Source organism: Balaenoptera musculus, chromosome 15, assembly GCF_009873245.2.
Source record: "Balaenoptera musculus isolate JJ_BM4_2016_0621 chromosome 15, mBalMus1.pri.v3, whole genome shotgun sequence".
Taxonomy (NCBI): Eukaryota; Metazoa; Chordata; class Mammalia; order Artiodactyla; family Balaenopteridae; genus Balaenoptera; species Balaenoptera musculus.
Window position 1 is genome coordinate 56,750,824 of NC_045799.1, and position 15,585 is coordinate 56,766,408.

The 15,585-nt window shown below is 48.0% G+C and overlaps 1 protein-coding gene and 1 non-coding gene across 3 annotated transcripts in view; one reads left to right on the forward strand and one right to left on the reverse strand.

The window, feature by feature from the left end:
• ABAT (4-aminobutyrate aminotransferase) overlaps positions 1-15,585 on the forward strand; it is an 88,417-nt gene that overhangs the window by 69,076 nt on the left and 3,756 nt on the right. For both annotated transcript variants that reach the window (XM_036824602.1, XM_036824603.1), the window contains exons 7-15: positions 1,914-1,994; positions 2,618-2,710; positions 3,217-3,279; positions 5,673-5,736; positions 6,207-6,355; positions 9,975-10,112; positions 10,929-11,096; positions 12,336-12,482; positions 14,740-14,851. In XM_036824602.1, the coding sequence (XP_036680497.1) occupies positions 1,914-1,994; positions 2,618-2,710; positions 3,217-3,279; positions 5,673-5,736; positions 6,207-6,355; positions 9,975-10,112; positions 10,929-11,096; positions 12,336-12,482; positions 14,740-14,851 (1,015 nt within the window). The remainder of the gene's footprint in view (positions 1-1,913; positions 1,995-2,617; positions 2,711-3,216; positions 3,280-5,672; positions 5,737-6,206; positions 6,356-9,974; positions 10,113-10,928; positions 11,097-12,335; positions 12,483-14,739; positions 14,852-15,585) is intronic.
• On the reverse strand, positions 8,711-8,783 carry TRNAR-UCU. Its single transcript has one exon. It is a non-coding gene; the product is annotated as a tRNA-Arg (tRNA).

The following is a 15,585-nucleotide window of genomic DNA, read 5'->3' on the forward strand; positions in this document are numbered from 1 at the left end:
TGCATAATCTGGGAATTCCCTGGTGGTCCAGTGGTTAGGACTCCACGCTTCCACTGCAGGGGGCACAGGTTTGATCCCTGCTCGGGGAACTAAGATCCCACAAGCCACGCGGTGCAGCCAAAAAATAAATAAATAAAAATCTAAAAAATTTTTAAAATGCATAATTGCACAGCCACTGTCAAAACCCGGACATTTGCACACCCGTGTTCATACTGTTCACAGTAGCCCAAAGGTGGAAGCAACCTAAGTGTCCATCAGCAGATGAACAGATACAGGAAATGTGGCATATCCATACAGTGGAGGAGTATTCAGCCTTAAAAAGGAAAGGAGAAAAAAAAAAAGGAAAGAAAATCTGCCATATGCTGTAACGTGGATGAACCTAGAGGACGTTATGCTAAGTGAAATAAGCCCGTTGCAAAAGGACACATAATGTTTGATTCCACTTATTTGAGGCGGTTAGCGTCCTCAAAATCAGAGACAGGAAGTAGAATGCTGGTGGCCAGGGGCTGGGGGGAGGGGAGATTGGGGAGTCAGTGTTTAGCGGGGGCAGAGCTCCAGTTTTGTAAGATGAAAGAGTTCTGGAGACGGATGGTGATGCTGGTTGCATAACAATATGAATATTCTTAACATTACTGAGAACTATATGCTTAGAAATGACTAAGATGGTAAATTTTTTTTTTAATTTATTTATTTATTTATTTATTTATTTATTTATGGCTGTGTTGGGTCTTCGTTTCTGTGCGAGGGCTTTCTCTAGTTGCAGCAAGTGGGGGCCACTCTTCACCGCGGTGCACGGGCCTCTCACTATCGCGGCCTCTCTTGTTGCGGAGCACAGGCTCCAGACGCGCAGGCTCAGTAATTGTGGCTCACGGGCCCAGTTGCTCCGCGGCATGTGGGATCTTCCCAGACCAGGGCTCGAACCCGCGTCCCCTGCATTGGCAGGCAGATTCTCAACCACTGCACCACCAGGGAAGCCCTAAGATGGTAAATTTTATGTTACTTGTTTCTTAACCACAATCCAAAAAAGTCCAGACACAAACCGTTCATCTCCCCCAAACATTCCCCTGAGCCCACGGGCAGTCGATCGCACCCCAGCCCCTGACAGCCATGAGCTGTTTTCTGTCCCAATAGTTCTGCCTTTTCCAGAATGTCGTAGGAGTGGAGCCCCGCAGTGGGTGACCCTTTGATTCCAGCTTCTTTCACTCGGCATTGTGACTTTGAGATTCTCCCGTGTTGTTAAGTGTGTGGGTAGATTGTTCCATTTCATTGCTGAGCAGTGTTCCATGGTGTGCATATACCACGATCTATTTATCGTTTCCCCAGTGGAAGGACATTTGGGCTGTTTCCATTTTTTGGCAACTGAAGATAAAAGCCACAACAAACCTTCATATCCATTCACATCTTTGTCTGACATACGCTGTCATTTTTCTCTTAGGTAAATACCTCAGAGTGAACTGCTGGGTCATAGGGTGTGTGTCTGTTTAACTTTATAGGAAACTGCCAACCTGTTTTCCAAAGTGGCCGCGCCATGTTACATCCCCACCAGCCATGAATGAGAATTCTCACCAGTAATTGTTATTTTCCATTTTTTGTTTTTCAATCATTCTGATGGGTTTTTTTTTTTAAGATTACAGATTCAGAGGGAGGTGCAAAACATAGTACAAAGAGGTCCCGTGTATTTTCCATCCAGTTTCCCCCAATGGTAGCGTCTTACCTAGTGATAGTGCAATATCCCAACCAAGAAATTGACACTTTGTTTTAAACCCAGAGCAATCCTAGTGGATTTCTCTAAAAACGCAGGGAAGTATATCATTCCCCACAGCCTGGAACACACCCGCTCTGAAAAGCATCGCTGGTGGGCGGGAGCTGGGTCAGGTGAAGAAGTCACTGCTGGTCTCCTGGCTGTTTTGCAGAGCACATTCATCAACAGACCTGCCCTCGGAATCCTTCCTCCTGAGAACTTTGTGGAGAAGCTCCGGGAGTCCCTGCTCTCAGTGAGTCTGTGGGGACAGCTTGCCCCCGTGAGGACCCACCTCTGCCCTTCACCGCGCTGGCCCGCAGCTCTGATCTCCAGGAGGCTGGAGTAGCAGGGAAGGAAAGGACTGAGACCCATAATGATTAAGGATGGGATGTTTCTACTTCAGTCTTGCGCTTCTTGCGCTTCATGCTGTTTCTTTCATGAAGAGTCTTTTTAATTTTCCTTTGCAAGGAAAGCTGGGATCCCTTGTGTGCGGGAAAAAGGGAACCCGGGGGAGTTAGTATTGATCCCACGACAGGGCCTTTGCCTGTGCCCTTCAGTCCTCCTTTGGGTTTCAGTTGCTACAAGGATTAGAGTCCTTCAGAACCCCAAATTCCCACCTGTAAAATGTGGGTGTCTCCGGGCAGAGGTTGCGTCAGGAGGGACGTCTGGGCCTTTCTTCGCCTTTTTTCCTCTCTGACCTCCAGCCTGGGGCCTTTTGGGGCCTCTTGTCCACCCTCCCGGTCAGACTGCTTCCGGGACTGCATCCCTGTTTCCCTCCCAGCCTCCCACAGCCTCCAGGGCCCAATATGCAGCCCCTGCAGAGGCCCCGCTCCAGCTGGGGGACTGGGGAGCCCACAGCTGTTTCCCTCCCCACAGGTGGCTCCTAAAGGGATGTCCCAGCTCATCACGATGGCCTGCGGCTCCTGCTCCAACGAAAACGCCTTCAAGACCATCTTCATGTGGTACCGGGTGAGGTTTGGGGCTTGTATGCATGCGCACATGCACACACACACACACACACACACACACATATACACACACAGGCTCCCCAGCCCCCAGCCACACACTCAGCCCTTGTCCGACTGTTCATCCCAGCTGGCCGGAGTATTGGACATCAGTGGCCGTGGTCGAAATCCAGGGAGGGCCACTGCCTGGACCGGGTTTTCCAAACATCCTGGCAGTGTGTAGTGTAAAACCTCCCCAGTGTCATTGTACTGTGTTACCTGAAATAACATACCATCTCACAGATCTTCATTGTTGCCAATAGAATAGTAAAGCAACTTATTCATCCATCTATTTATTTCATCACAAGGACAATGAATGGTCTCATGCTTCAGTCCCTACGTGTAACGTCGACGTATATGATCAGCTCTTGAGAAAGCATCCCCTCATTGACTAGATGTTGGTTTGGGTGGAAAGTGGGAGCCCTTCCTGCCCCAGAGCGTCTCTGAGTTTGTTCTGTTCTGTTTTATCAGAGCAAGGAAAGGGGCCAATCGGGTTTCTCCAAAGAGGAGCTGGAGACGTGCATGATCAACCAGGTGAGCCCAGCATCCCCTCCGCCTCTTGCATGGGGCCCTGTCCTCCTCAAGTAGGAGGGTATCTTAGTTAGCGCGGGTTGCCATAACAAAAACCCTAGACAGGGTGGCTTAAGCAACAGACGCGTATGATGTATTTTCTCACAGTTCTGGAGGCTGGAAGTCCAAGGTCAAGGTGCTGGCCAATCCAGTTTCCCAGGGTGGGCTCTCTTCCTGGCTTGGGGATGGCCACCTTCTCTCTGTGTCCTCCATCTATCTCAGGGAGAGGGAGCAGGCTCTCTGGTGTCCATTCCTATAAGGGCACTAATCCCATCACAGGGCCCCAACCGCATGACCTCGTCCAACCCTAAGTACCGCCCAAAGACCCCATGTTCAGATACCATTACACTGGGGGGTTAGGGCTTCAATATATGAATTTGAGGGGGACTTAAACATTCAGTCCACAACAAGGGATCCCCAAGCATTCCAACCCCCTAGTCCATTCCCTTGGTTTCAAGGCCGGCCGAGTGGAACTCTTCCGACTAGCACTCATCAGTTTCCCAGGACAGCTGCCTGTATTTGACCCATCTATAATGGCATTTCATGTATTCTCTAGAATAATCCAAAATGTCAACACAAATGTATGTGCAAGGGTGTTCACCCATTGGTGTTTAGATTGGCAACCGCCTGTATATCCAGTAATGGGGAAAGATGGATTAAGTGTAGGGGTTCCAAGTGGAACCCCAGCAGTTCAGGGAGGCACCAAGGGGGCCAGTGTTGGGGTACAACAGTCGGGGGTGCATGGGGAAGACCAAGTAAGGCTCCAAGCTCCCCAGCCAGCTTCAATCAGAGCAGGCCAGTCCTTCCCCTAAATCCCACTATGATTGAGGCAGAAGTGTATACCACTTATAAAAAGGGGGGGGGGTGTTTGCAGATCAAGAGGCACTGAACTCAGTTACCCACTGTGTCCAAACACAAAGTTCTGCAGCCAGAATAATCACAAAGGGTTTCTCTTGGCCTGGAGACATGTGTGCTATAATTTAGTGAAAACAGTGGGATGGAAATTGTATAGACACTGTGCCCTCAACCATGTAAATCAGCATAGGGGCACACCTCAGAGATACTGGGGGTTCGGTTCCAGATCACCCCGATAAAGCAAATATCGCAATAAAGCAAGTCACATGATTTTTTTTAGTTTCTCAGTGCATAGAAAAGTTACATTTATACTATACTGTAGTCCATTAAATGTGCAATAGCCTTATGTCTTCAAAAAACGTACACACGTTAATTCAAAAATACTTCATTGCTGAAAAATGCTAACCATCATCTGAGCCTTCAGGGAGTTGTAGTAGTAACATCACAGATCACCAATCGCAGGTCACCATGACAAGCAGAATAATAACCCAAAAGTTGCAAATATCGTGAGAATTACCAAAATGTGACACAGAGACACGAAGTGAGCAAATGCCGTTGGAAAATGTCTCCCGTAGACTTGTTCCATGCAGGGTTGCCACAAACCTTCAATTTGTAAAAAACCGCAACATCTGTGAAGTGCAATAAAACAAGGTACGCCCTATATGTCACATTTGGAGACTAACAAAGGAAAATGACAAGAGGGCATTCTGGGATTTGTGGGAAGAGGTCTTGGAGCTTTTCCCGGGGGTCTCAGGGACCCAGTGGAGATCAGCCAGCCTGAGAAAATGCTGTACAGCCTCCCAGAGACTCAGGGACCCCCAAGGTGGCCTCTGCCGCGTCCCCAGCGGCTCCTGAGTCACTGGAGGCAGGTCTGATTCCCTTGCCAGCTGGAGGGTCAGAAGGCAGTGCTGCTGTGCCATTCGCTTGGGGCTGGGAGAAGACTGGGGTTCACGAGTCCCTCCTGAGCTCAGGGGCAGCCCCGTGGGGAGAGGGAAAGCTGGGGGTCCCACCCTCCTGCTCTGGCCCAGCAGACCTCGTCCAAAGCCTGGGCATGTTCTGTGAGGGGCCCAGCTCAACCTCAGGTCACAGGAGGCAGGTACCACCACCAGCACCTGGCCCATCTGTGGGCTGTGGGAGCAGTCAGCGGGGGCAGGGGGACCTGCGGACGCCCGCCAGTGATGGAAAGGAGAAAGGTGGGTGGTGAGGGCCCAGGGCCAGCGTGCTCGCCCACCTTCAGGCTTGACCGAGAAAAACGGGCCCACGTGGTGCAGAACTTGTGAGAAGACAGGTTCAGATATCTATTTCATGAAATCTCTTGATAAAAAACAAACAGAAAAAAACCACGTGTGGGCTGGATATAGACCTCTGGCGTCCAGTTTGTAACTTCTGCCTGAGAGGGGATCCCGGTTCTCCTGAGACTTTTGTACTCCTCGAGGTTCGTGGGGACCACCACGTAGGTCCCCAGCTCACAACCCTGACTGACAGCTGTTTCTTGGTTCCAGGCCCCCGGGTGCCCCGACTACAGCATCCTCTCCTTCATGGGTGCCTTCCATGGGAGGACCATGGGTAAGGAGGGCCGTGAGATCCCAAGGTGGCAGGTAGAGTAATAATAACAGCAACAACAATAGTGACGGCTGCCTCTGATCTGGCACTGGTGGCTTCCACGTATTGTCTCATTGATTGCATACCATTCCCTGAAGACTGGGGATGGCTGTTGCCACTTTGCAGATGTGGAAACTGAGGCTCAGCAAGGGAAGGAACATTCCAAGGCCATGCAGTGGCAGAGCTAGGATTTGAATCCTTGTCTCTCTTCCTTCAAAGTCTGTGTTAGTCTGTGATAGATCAGAAAGCAAAGACACACACACACACACACACACACAGATTAAGACACATGGGTGCCACTTCAGCTTAAGGATGTTCCCAGAACTGGGGTTCTGCAGGCACCGGGCCTCCCTGGGCTGCCCCATCTCCTCCTCAGAGACGGACCATCCTCCTTCCCTGAGCTAACCTCTGCTCTTCTGTTGTGCTGGGCTTAGGTTGCTTAGCGACCACGCACTCCAAAGCTATTCACAAGATCGACATCCCTTCCTTCGACTGGCCCATTGCACCATTCCCACGGCTGAAGTATCCTCTGGAAGAGTTTGTGAAAGAGAACCAACAAGAAGAGGCCCGTTGTCTAGAAGAGGTAACCCCCAGGTCCTCCCCTCACCTCCCCCTCAACCCCTCACCCCAAGACTTAGCCCCGGGGAAGAGGAACACACAAAGAGTTTATCCAGGGACCCGCGTGGCGCTCCCTGGGTGGGACGGAGGGACGGGGGCGCTTCGTTTCCCGAAGTTCCATGTTAGGAAAGGTACTGAGACATTGATTTTGCCACCCAGCCTCCATCACCCCGCTTCTGGTACCAACTTCTGTATCATGTGAGTTTCTCTGGGGACAAGCTTCATTGACTCTGGAGTAAGAGAAAATGAACTGATGGAAAGAATACAGGGCAGCTCATAGGAAAAACAATTCCATGGGATCCTGTACTCCACTGTGTGTCAGTCTTCTCCAGAATCCTGGGGCTTTTTTGGGAGCCCTGGGGGTTGCAGTGGGGGCGGGGAGGGACTAAGGATGGGCAACCCGGGTCCCCGTGCCTCCACTTCAACCAGAACAGCCCCCCTTTGATCTGTCCCATATATTTGGGTTCCATGTAAGACATTGGCAGGATTCTGTTGCAGGGTGGGGGGTGGCGGGGAATGGCTATCACTCTTCAGATTTGGATTTGAGCTCAAATAAGGCTGGTTTGCCTCTTAAGGTCATCATTCTTTTTAATTAATAGTTAACACCTACTAGGTGTGAAGCAAGGTGCTAGGCGCTGGGTATTTAGTGGTAAGTAAAGGAGACAAGGTGATGCAGTCCAAGCAAAAGAAGGCAAGCTAAATGTCACTACAGCTTTTCTAGTAACTACATTTTTTAAAAGTAAAAATAATTGGGTGAAATTAATTTTAATAACATTTTATTGAACCCAGTGTATCAAAAATATTGTGTCAACATGTCATTAATATTTAAAAATTATTGATGACATGTTTTTATGTTCCTTTTTTCGTGTTAAATCTTTGCAACGCTGTGTGTATTTTACACGTAGAGCACATCTCAGTTTGGACCAGCTACATTCCAAGCGCTTGATAGCCACATGTCTTTCCTGCATCCTATCAGAGAGTATAGGGTAGTCAGAAACACAGCACTGGACAAATAAGCAAGAAAATAGCCATATGATGACAAATTGCAAATGACACTCTGATTGCAAAGAAAAGCATCTTAGAGCTTCCTTGGGGCAATTGGTGAGACCGAGGCTAAAATTGCATCATCCAAATAGAAGGTTTTTCCTTAATTCTGCATAACAAAGAAAGATTGTACTTGTTACTCTATCCAGGTGTATGGTTTGGGTTTTTTCAACTATGTGTAATTATTAAATTATTAATAAAGTATCACAATTATTTTTTTATTTTTTTATTTTTTATAAATTTATTTATTTATTTATTTTTATCTTTGGCTGCATTGGGTCTTCGTTGCTGTGCGCAGGCTTTTTCTCTAGTTGTGGCGAGCAGGGGCAACTCTTCACTGCGGTTTGCGGGCTTCTCATTGCGGTGGCTTCTCTTGTTGCGGAGCACGGGCTCTAGAGCGCAGGCTCAGTAGTTGTGGCACGCGGGCTTAGTCGCTCCGCGGCATGTGGGATCTTCCCGGACCAGGGGTCAAGCCCGTGTCCCCTGCATTGGCAGGCAGGTTCTTAACCACTGCACCACCAGGGAAGCCCCAAGTATCACAATTATTAGTCTTTAATTATCTGTAAGAAGATGCCCATTTTAGAGCAAGAGTTCAAGAAATATAACCTCTTGGGGAAAATAAGATGCTTTTCTCACTGTTAACAGTTAAAAAATTTTTTCTTGTAATAACCTATAATGGAGGAGAATCTGAAAAAGAATATATGTGTGTGTGTGTGTGTGTGTGTGTGTGTGTGTGTGTGTGTGTAACTGAGTCACTTTGCTGTACACCAGAAACTAACACATTGTAAATTAACTATACTTCAATTTTAAAAAATAGTTTTAAAAAGGTTAAATTTTTTTTTAATTTTTTTTTTTTTTTTGGCTGCGTTGGGTCTTCGTTGCTGCATGCGGGCTTTTCTCTAGTTGTGGCGAGCAGGGACTACTCTTTTTTGCGGTGCGCAGGCTTCTCATTATGGTGGCAAAGTGATTCAGTCATATATATATGTATGTATATATATGTGTATATATATTCTTTTTCAGATTCTTTTCTATTATGGATTATTACAAGATATTGAATATAGTTTCCTGTGCTATACAGTAGGACCTTGTTGGTTATCTGTTTTATATATAGTAGTTTGTATCTGCTAATGCCAAACTCCTAATTTATCCCTCCCTCCCCTTTCCCATAAGTTTGTTTTCTGTCTGAGTCTGTTTCTGTTTTGTAAATAAGTTCATCTGTATCTTTTTTTTTTTTCCATTTTTTTTTGGCCACATAGCGTGGCATGCGGGATCTTAGTTCCCCGACCAGGGATCGAACCCATGCCCCCTGCAGTAGAAGTGCAGAGTCTTAACCACTGGACCACCAGGGAAGTCCCTGTATGATTTTTTAGATTCCACATATAAGTGATATCATATGACATTTGTTTTTCTCTGTCTGACTTACTTCACTTAGTATGATAATCTCTAGGTCCATCTATGTTGCTGCAAATGGCATTATTTCATCCTTTTTTATGGCTGAATAATATTCCAGTGTATATATATACCACATCTTCTTTATCCATTCCTCTGTCAATGGACATTTAGGTTGCTTCCACCTCTTGGCTATTGTAAATAGTGCTGCTATAAACATAGGGGTGCATGTATCTTTCAAATTAGAGTTTTCTCTGGATATATGCCCAGGAGTGGGATTGCTGGATCATATGGTAACTCTATTTTTACTTTGTTAAGGAACCTCCATACTGTTCTCCATAGTGGCTGCACTAATTTACATTCCCACCAACAGTGTAGGAGGGTTTCCTTTTTTCCACACACTCTCCAGCATTTGTTATTTGTAGACTTTTTAATGATGGCCATTCTGACTGGTGTGAGGTGGTACCTCATTGTAGTTTTGATTTGCATTTCCCTAATGATTAGTGATGTTGAGCATCTTTTCATGTGTCTGTTGGCCATCTGTATGTCTTCTTTGGAGAAATGTCTGTTAGGTCTTCTGCCCATTTTTTGATTGGGTTGTTTGTTTTTTTGTTATTGAGTTGTATGAGCTGTTTGTATATTTTGGAAATTAAGTCCTTATCAGTCGCATCGTTTGCAGATATTTTCTTCCAGTCTGTAGGTTGTCTTTTCCTTTTGTTTATGGTTTCCTTTGCTGTGCAAAAGCTTATGTTTGTTTATTTTCGCTTTTATTTCTATTGCCTTGGGAGACTGATCTAAGAAAACATTGCTACAGTTTATGTCAGAGAATGTTCTGCCTATGTTCTCTCCTAGGAGTTTTATAGTGCTGTGTCTTATATTGACTATTTAAGTCTTTAAGCCATCTTGAGTTTATTTTGTGTATGGTGTGAGGGTGTGTTCTAACTTCATTGATTTACATGCGGCTGTCCAGCTTTCCCAGCACCACTTGCTGAAGAGACTTGTCTTTTCTCCATTGTGTATTCTATCTAATGATAAGACACTATGCCATTTTCAACTTAAATTCCAGGGGTCCACAGCACCCCACATGCCCATCCTCGGGGGCTGCCCAAGAGCCTCCACGAGCCCTTGTCATGTCCCCCTTTGGAATCCAGGTGGAGGACCTGATCGTGAAATACCGGAAGAAGAAGAAGACGGTGGCCGGGATCATAGTGGAGCCCATCCAGTCTGAGGGTGGAGACAACCACGCGTCAGATGACTTCTTCCGGAAGCTGAGGGACATCTCCAGGAAGGTCAGCACACAGGGCCAGGGCTGGATGGGGCCACGGGCCATTTCCACTTGGTTTTCCAGAGCAAAGGGTTAGCCTGGGGTCCTTGTAAACTTCCAGATGTTCAGAGGCTGCCTGTCGGCCTCACAGGTAGAGAAGTTGGGGGTGAGGGCAGGACAGGGGATTCTCCCCTAAAATCGTATTCCAAAGTCAGCCTCCAACCTGCCGTCTTAGTCGGGGACATTCCCAATCAAGAGAACATCCTGTGGAAAGCCTCAGCCTCCTCCCTTTTCTTTCTAGGGATCCCACCTCATCTTTCAGCCCACTGTGGTCCACACTGAACAGAAGCCAAATGAACAAACTTCATGTTAATATCACATCTATTTTAATGTGTCTTGCACGTATAACTGGCCTGTCCAAGCAGTCAGTTCACAGATAACGGTGACATGACATGAGTTGATTTAAACACAAATGCTAAGTAAATAATAGTCCGGGTGACGAGCAGAGCTGGCAAACACTGCACCGGAAGTTTGGGAAATGCGGCTGCCTTACAGTTGGAACACACTTCCTTCTGAGCAAGTCAACTTGCTCAGGGACCGAAGCCGATGGTTCAGGGAGCATTTGATGTTCCGGTTTCGTTCCGGCTGAGCAGTTTGAGGCCACGTGCAGACACAGCCCTGCTGGAACTGCCCTCCTGCAGCCTTAGTTTGGTTTTGCACAGCCCAAGAACATGGGCTTGGTTTGAGGTTCAGAAAGCAGTGGCTCTTGGGCTGGATTTGGGGGTCCGAGGTGGGCGAGTTGCGCTGGGTGTTTATTTCTCCTTCATTCCATCTCGGCCAGCACGGCTGTGCCTTCTTGGTGGATGAGGTCCAGACTGGAGGAGGCTGCACCGGCAAGTTCTGGGCCCACGAGCACTGGGGCTTGGATGACCCAGCGGACGTGATGACCTTCAGCAAGAAGATGATGACCGGGGGCTTCTTCCACAAGGAGGAGTTGAGGCCCAACGCTGTGAGTGTGGACCGGCCCGCCCACCCGTCTCCCCTGTCCAGGGCAGGGGAGGGACGCGGGGCAAGGGGCATCGATTTCTCATTACTGCTTCTTTCTCACCAACAAGGAACTAAGTGAATACCGAATGTGTCACAGAGGTTTCCTAAAGCCTAATTCTTATCAATTTAATTTAAAGCCAATGATTACGATTACCCCAGCTCTCTCTGCAGGGCTGACTTCATAGCAGTCCATTGTCAGGCTTCTAATTTTTTGCTTTGTGCACAAGCAAAAATATTGTTATTAGCTGCTGCTGTGAATGGAGCATTTGCTCTGTGCCTGGCCCACTTCTAAGTATTCCTCTTGTACTTTTAATCCTTACAACAGTCTAACCAAGTAGATGGTATTTTTCTCTCCCGTTTTGCTAATGAGGAATCAGGCACAGAGAGGTTAAGTAAGTTGTCTAAGGTTACACAGCCTGTTAAGTGACAAAGTCAAGATTTAAACCCAGAGCTCATACTCTAAACCATTTTACTGTACTGCCACTTGTACATACGGATTCTCATACACACACACACACGCACAGAGTCATCAAGGGCCCAGGATCGTTCCCTCCACCATTCCTGCATGTAGCTTCTACCCTCAAGGTCACTTCATGATCCAAAATGGCTACTGGAGCGCCGTCTCAATTTGACGCAGTAGGAAGGAAAAAGGAGGGAAGGATCAAGTGGCCCCCTTCTCGTCTTTAAGCAGCCTTCCCAGAAATCCCACAACATTTCTGTTTCTACCACTTTTGACTAAGATCTGGTCACATGGCCACTCCTAGTTGCAAGAGAGGCTGGGAAGTGTGTTTTAGTTGGCTGCACTGACACCCTGAAGGGGGAGTAAAGCGGGTGGTCTTTGAGAGTCAGACGGCCACCAATCCACTCCTGACTCCACCACCTAAGGGCTGTATTTTCACAGACAAATCACTCAACCTCTCAGAACCTCAGCTTCCTTTATAAAATGAGGATTACAGCAATTAGGGGCCAGCCATCTCGGTTTCCCCAGGACTGAGGGATTTCCCAGGACCTGGACGAGTTGGTGTCCCTAATAGCAGTACCTACCTACAGGGTTGCTGTTACGGAGAGATTCTGGTGAGACCATATGCGTTATCCTCCCAGCACTTAGTAGCTACTCCTGGGTTAGTCTCTCTCTTAAATTGGGAGAAGTGTGTCTGAGGCTGTGCCTGGAACCCTTCTGATGCCCCGTGTCTCGTTCCAGCCTTACCGGATCTTCAACACGTGGCTGGGGGACCCGTCCAAGAACCTGCTGCTGGCCGAGGTGATCAACATCATCAAGCGGGAGGACCTGCTGAATAACGCGGCCCATGCTGGGAAGGTCCTGCTCACGGGACTGCTGGGCCTCCAGGTGCTCCGCCCGGCCCCACCCCGGCCCTCCCGGATCCCCATCCACGGCTCCCCACGGCCCCCGCGGGCAACAGCTGAGCTCTTCAGTGTAGCATCACACCCGCTGCCCCAGCGATTGTGAATAGGCTGTGCCATTGCTGTAGGGGATGCCTTCCCACCACTCCGTCCCAACCCCGTTCCCAGTTCCTGAACTCCCGGTTTTCTGCTGACACTGAGTTCAGGCATCCCTCCTTTGAGACACCTCCCCAACATCCCCTGTCTCTCGTTCCCACCCACGTGCCCGCTGTTCCCTCCTCTGGACCACCTTCTATATCCTGATCACTCCGTAGCAGTGCTCTCCAGGGGGACAGATTGCTAGCTACGCACATAACTTCAAAGGTCCTAGTACCCACACTAAAAGTGAAAAAGAAGGAGCTGAAATTAATTTGAATATTTTACTTAACCCATCATATCCACAATATTATTTCAACCTGCCACCAATATATAAAATAATTCAATATTTCTTATTCTTCTTCTCATAATAAGTCTTTGAAATCCAGTATGTATTTTACACTTACAGTGCATTCCAATTTGGACTCACATTTCAACAGCTACATGTGGCCACCTCATTGGACAGTAGAGCTCTTTATTATAATTATTTGTGTTTGTTATGTCTACTCCCTGCCCGACACGCTCTCCTAGATTTGGGGACGGGGGATGCTGCTGGGAGGAACCAGTGTTTCCAGGACTGGCCAGCCCAGCCCAGGAGTTAGGAGGAGAGATGACCCTCCCCAGAGGGCTGGATACAAAGAGCCCTTCCTCCGGGAGCTTGAAGCACCCAGCTACCAGTGAGCTGAGCAGATCCACTGATGGTGATGGTGATGGTGATGATGAAGCGAGGAGGGATGGTAGTGATAACAGCTTCCATTTACTGAGAGCCTGCTCCTGCCAAGTTCCGTAATAGGGGATCTCATACACTCTTAAGTCCAACGGTAACGCTGTGGGTGTAGACACCACTATGATCCTTATTTTACAGATGAGGAAACTGAGGTGTGGCGGATTATTAACTTGTCCAAAGTTACACAGCTTCCACTGGGGTTTGAACCTGATTCTTGTAGCCTTCAAAGCCCATGTTTTTTTTTTTTTTTCTATTTTTTGACGGGATCTTAGTTCCCCAACTAGGGATCGAACCCAGGCCCCCGGCAATGAAAGTGCTGAGTCCTAACCACTGGACCACCAGGGAATTCCCAAGCCCATGTTCTTTGCCAGCGTTTACCTCTCTGACATGATAAAGGACATAACAATAATTATTATTATTTATTATTATTATTTCCATTAATTGAGAACTTGCTCTGTGCCAAGCATTGTGTTAAGTGCCTTATCTCATTTAATCCTCAGAATAGGATTGCTGCATTTAGGGGGGAAGAAAAGCAGGTCCCCCCCGCAGTTAAATTTAAATTTCACAAGTCTGAAGCCCAGGAGGGAAGGGCAGACAGTGGACTTGGTTCCAGTCACAGGGCAGAGGCAGGAGCTTCAGGGACCACCGTCTTCCTCTCCCAGGTAGGGATGCCAGATTTAGCAAATTACAATACAGGACACCCGGTTAAATTTAAAAGATGGCAACTAATTTTTTTTTTTTTTTTAGCGTAAGTATATCCCATGCAATGTTTGGGACATATTTATACTAAAAAATTAGAAGTTGCTTATCTGAAATTTACCTGGGTGTCCTGTTTTTCATCTGGCACCCTTAACCCAGAACAACTTGAAGTTAGGAAACTATAATTCTCCTCATTTTCTGGATGAGAATGGGGAGCTTTAAACCCAGATCTGCCTGATTGCAGACTCTGAAGGGGCAAGTGTGGCTGTTGAGATAGCTGAGAGCCTCTAACTGTGCTGTAGTTCTAGGGGGAATTTTTTTCTTTTCTTGGGCTGGATTTGCATTTAGACTGGGGCTGGGCAGGGGTAGGTGCTAGGAAAAGCCTCTGGGAAGGGTGGAAGGATCGGGCCCTTCCCTCCTGCCACAGTGTTCCTTCCCCTGTCACCAGCGTGGCAGGAGAAATGTCAGGCACTTACTTATGTCCCCTGGGGGGACAGCTGCACCCTGCTTGCAGTTGTTGGTGCTGGAGTATGGGACACGCCAGGGCCGGGCTTGGCAGGGATCTTGTTGTTCTGAGTCTGTCACGAACGCAGGCCGCCCCTGTCCTGAGTGGCCATGAGGTCCACGTGGGCTGATGGCTGCCTTCCTTGGCTTTGATGCCGGCCTTGTGTCCCCACTGCAGGCCCGGTACCCCCAGCTCATCAGCAGAGTGAGAGGACGAGGCACGTTCTGCTCCTTCGACACGCCAGATGAATCCATACGGAATAAGCTCATTTCAATAGCCAGAAACAAAGGTAAGGCAGCCAGGGGTACCCACATTTCCTGGTGGGGGACCCGGAGGGAGGGGGAGGGGAAGGTGATTCACAGGACTAAAAATAGTCTGAATTGCCTTTCTCAAAAGAAGAGAACGTTACCAGGGAGCTTTCCTTATACATTTATTCATTCGACGATGTTCGCAGAGAAGGTGAGCAGAAAGAAGGTGAGAGGTACCAACTCTGGAGAGGGTCAGGAGAGCCGGGGTCCCTTCCTTCAAGGAGCGTGCAGTCTAGCAGGAAGGGGTGACATCAAAGAGAATATTCCATAAACAATCTATTACAGTTATAAGTCCTAGAACAGAGGAAAAGCAGCTAGAGAACGAATAGCTGGGGAAAATGTCCAGGAAATCAGGGAAGGCTTCCTTGAGGAAGTGGCATTTTACCCTACATCTTGCCGGATGAATAGGGATTGGCCAGGTGAAGAAGGTGAGAAGGAGCATTCCGGGCAGGGGAAGGGATGTGTGCCTTTAGCTGGGCAGAATGGGGCATACAGAGGGAGAAAACAAATGCGTGGAGTGTCACGAGGGACAGACGGGTGGCAGGGGGTGAATCAGGTTCACGTCAGCCTGGGGATGAGGTTCGAGACTGTGGACTTTCTCCTAAGAGCTACAGGAGCCGTGGAAGTTTTAAGTGGGGCAGATCAGAGAGCCTACTATGTGTCAAAGCTGTTGTCTTTCACCTGGACCATCTTAGAGAATCCTGCAGCAGCCCTG